This window comes from Gavialis gangeticus, unplaced genomic scaffold, assembly GCF_001723915.1.
Source record: "Gavialis gangeticus isolate Ggan-Ray unplaced genomic scaffold, GavGan_comp1, whole genome shotgun sequence".
In the NCBI taxonomy this organism is placed as follows: Eukaryota; Metazoa; Chordata; order Crocodylia; family Gavialidae; genus Gavialis; species Gavialis gangeticus.
In genome coordinates, this window is record NW_017729031.1 from 88719352 (window position 1) to 88723430 (window position 4079).

Below are 4079 nucleotides of genomic sequence, written 5' to 3' on the forward strand. Positions count from 1 at the left end.
AGAGGGAGAGAAAAAGTCAGAAATGGTTGGGGAAGGGGAGTGAGATGCATTTAAGACTTAAAATCAAAAGAAAAACAAAATTATGATACACAGAACAAAGGTAAAATGCTACAGTACAAAAGCCGTGTCTCCTCTCTCCTCAAAACAAGACAAGTGCTGCCATGAAGGGAATGTATAGTTACCTGCATCCATATCTGCAAAGAATGGAACAGCCAGTAAGGAAAAGAAGGAACCAGAAATTCAGTGTCTCAGAGTTGGATTTAAAAGTTCATAAGGAAAATAAATAAAAATCAAAATCAAGAAAAATTTTAGTGAAAAATACACCTAAGTTAGGTGCTACTATATTTATCATCTCAAACTATAAAATTGACTAACTTTAATCTAAAATAAAGAATAGAGTGCAAGCTTTGAATGACATACTAACTGTGGTCTAACAAAGAACAATATAAGCAAACTAAACCAAAAATTAATTTTCTAAACATAACAGAAGAAATATATTAAATATAAATATTTTGTATTTGGAAAAACTAAGTTTGCAGTACCAGAACAAGGAAGGCCCAGTTCTGCATACAGCCAGTGCCAGTTAGAGTGGCTACTGTCTTCAGTGGGCAAATTTACATTAAGAGAACTATCACTGGTAGGGAGCAATACATCTGACGGCAAGTGTTCAGCTTTGCCAAAACAGAATTATGAAAGGTTCCAATATGGAAAAATAAGACATAAGAACTATGCTAAAGAAATTGGAAAAAAGCATATAGAAATTTTCCTTGCCTATACTCCAATAAGACAAATAGTAAAATGAAGCATACTTAAGTTGTCAACAGTCAATGAAGGATCAATTATGAGTATTAGACATCTTAAAAAATGACTAACTGTTCAACAAGTGTGTTTTTAAAGAACCTACATATCCACATACCTTCAGGTGATTCCTCCTGCACATATGTGCCAGTCAGATAGCGGTGGACAAGGGCAGACTTGCCGCTAGCTAAATTGCCCACAATTCCCTGGAATGAAAAAATGACGACATGTAAATAATTGCAAATAAACTACCCAATATTAATCCAACAAACATCATATTTACTTAACTTGAAACAAAAGCCAGAATTCTAACGATAAAGAATATTCTTTCCATTTGTATTTATGAAACAGATGACTAAAAATACAAATATGCAACAAGCAACAAATTGGCATTGAACTCTGAATGCTTAGGACTGCTATACAGAACACAAAACAAGTCAAACTGAAGGTGAGCATATCTACAGTATTCTCTCTTCTTCTCTTTCATTAACCGGTACATTACTGAAAACTGTAGGAGACTGTTGCACAATAATTTCAATTTTCTACTACATCTCCCCTCACTTTATGCAGGTTCTGTATGTGCGAATTCACTTGTATGCGATGACCCTTTTTATACCAAATATTTGTTATAGGAGAGGTAAACTGACTCTTATGTGATCAGTGTGGTAGAAGCCCGCAGCCAGCTGCTTTGTGCAGTGCGTTGTGGGAGCGAGGTGCACCAAAATATAGTCTCCTGTGAGGATACATGCGCCTCACTCGCTGTCTACGACGTGTTTCTGTAGTTGCCATCCCCATTATGATCATGCCTGGTGGTTGTGTGCACTGTCTGCTGTTTGCAAGTACCAAAATTGCCTTGTAAAAGTGGTAGAAATGGGTCTGGGGGTCAGTACAGTCGAGGTCTTGGAACGTATCCCTATGCGTTACATTGCAAAGTGGGTTACCTTTATGCGAATGTGAGTTATGCACTGTTTTCCAGGAACACATGTACAGCATAAAGTGAGGGAAACCTGCATCCTGTTCTGTCCAAGAATGTAGGGCTTCCTGCAGCTACCGCATTGGGCCATATTACATGAGGAAATATCCTATATTCATTTCCTGCCCGAGTTAATGAGAATAAGCCTGAACAAGTTAGTAACCAGCTGAAAACAAATTAAACCTTTTTATTTTTTTTGCAATAAATAATATGAAACACACAGTGAAGGCATTGATAAAGGTAAGTGCTACCAAGAAAAAGAGGACCAAAATAAACAAAAGTGCTAAGGGGATAAATATCTGTTCATTAACCTCCTGCATAAGACAACTTGGAAGATAATCTAAAAGCTTCGAATCTTTTTTGTCTAGACAGAATTATTAAACACCACTGGTATAAGCTGACATGTACAACTCTGAAAAAAAATAGCAATAAGCAAATCCCAATTCTGTAAACACCACAATATAAGTATTAGGATACTCTAAAAACATATGACATGGCTTTATCTAAAGATAAAAAGTTCTAGGCATAAGATCTGCAGAAATAAGTACAAAATATGTTCAAACTGATGGACATACCACTTCCCTTGGCACAACAGAAAGCATACAAGAATGCTCCACATACATGGTGATAAAAACTTTTGTGGCTAAGCTATCTGAACTGATAACAGACATTTGCATTTCACAGTCTGTGTATAAAGAAGCCTGTATACAAAAGGGGTCAAAACAACTACTTACAACTTGGAGGCTGCAAACATGTACAAAAAACAAATGCTGTGAGACCACTACTAATCAATCTAGAAAAAAAAACAACTGAACTGGAGACTCATCTAATATATAAATTTAAAATTCTTGAAGGGCATGACAAAAATAGTCAGGGGCTATGTTTCAATGGGCTGGTAATATTTATAAACGAACTATTTAGGCTATCCCAGACATTAATGATCCTCTCAGAACATAAAAACACTAGGTAACATGAGGTGAGACCCATCAGGCAATTGAAAGGAAAAATGTACTGAAAGATATGGTGAAGTATTCCCTAAAATTGCAGTAGTAATATAATGCCACCTACCTTTCAGGTTGGCAGATAGTTCACAAAGGACTTTTCAGATACTTGGAACCTAACATTTTTAGAAGAAATCTACCATGCTTGGTACCTTAGAAATTATCAGCAAAAACATTCTGGCTCTTTCTAATCAGATTAGGGAAAAATTCTCCTACTTCACCTCCCCACATTAAAAACAAATACTTAAAAGTTCTTTTTTTCAACAATGATACTGTCTTCATGCTTGAAAATAGATACCGTCTTCATGCTTACAAAAAGGGGTGGACCCTCATGCCATTTTTTGTTTTATGGGGGGAAAAAAAACACATGTGCCCAGATTTAGGAAAGCTAAATGCCTGAACTTCTGCAGGTGAGACTTACTAGTCCTCGTAGTTTGCAGTAAAACAAGGCCTGGGACCACACACTGAACAAACTCTGTGTATGGACAAAGGTACATTTGGATCAGTTTCAAAAGAGAAATGTTTCCAAAGAGCAGCAGTTTTTAGACTGCATTTGTTATGTGTGGAGAAACCTGGAATGATAAAAATGTAACAAAACCACTCCAACTTTAACACTGCTCCATCGAGTATTAAAACTGGAGCAGTGTTGCTACGTTTGTATGGCCCCCACCTTGTCTGCATGGAACAACCAGAAATGAACAGCAACTGCCTTTTTTAAAAAGTTCTTTTTCTGAAATGGCTCTAAATGTATGGTGTCCATACTCAATGAACATAAAATATTTTAATTAGTTGTACATTGAGTTTATGCCATTTACCATGTACAATGATTGAAGTAGTAAACTAGGGAGACAAAAGGTATGATCAATAATTTTTGAAAGTCAGCTTTTTAAGAAGATGTCTTAATTTGATATTAGGCAGTTAAATAATAACAGAGGCCGACAACTGATAAACAAAGCCTCTCGTATAGACCAAGCAAGGATGTCAAAGACCTGCTTCTGGCTCTGATTTTAACATCTGTACTAAGTCAACATATGAATGGGCCCAACAGGATTGACCATTACAGTACATAGTATGCTTATTCTAACCAGAATTGTATTATTTGCAAAAGTCTTGTATAATACAAGAAGGCGCCAGGTAATGTGGGACCCCTGCAGGATACGCTGGGCAATCTGGTGGTTGCGTCAGAGGAGAAAGCGGACCTCTTTAACCAATTCTTCACCTCCGTTTTCTTGTGCAGGGACCAGGACTTCCCTGCTGTGATAGAAGCCGGCCTCGAGGGGATCACCTTCAGACCTCAGGTTGGGGAG

At 37.1% G+C, this 4079-nt stretch overlaps 1 protein-coding gene across 5 annotated transcripts in view; it reads right to left on the reverse strand.

The window, feature by feature from the left end:
- AGAP1 (ArfGAP with GTPase domain, ankyrin repeat and PH domain 1) overlaps nucleotides 1-4079 on the reverse strand; it is a 679540-nt gene that overhangs the window by 482329 nt on the left and 193132 nt on the right. For 3 of the 5 annotated variants that reach the window (XM_019523357.1, XM_019523355.1, XM_019523353.1), the window contains exons 3-4: nucleotides 917-1004; nucleotides 183-194 (exon numbers count right to left, since the gene is read on the reverse strand). In XM_019523357.1, coding sequence (XP_019378902.1) covers nucleotides 183-194; nucleotides 917-1004 — 100 coding nt within the window. The remainder of the gene's footprint in view (nucleotides 1-182; nucleotides 195-916; nucleotides 1005-4079) is intronic. The other 2 variants (XM_019523354.1, XM_019523356.1) reach the window with 1 other exon arrangement.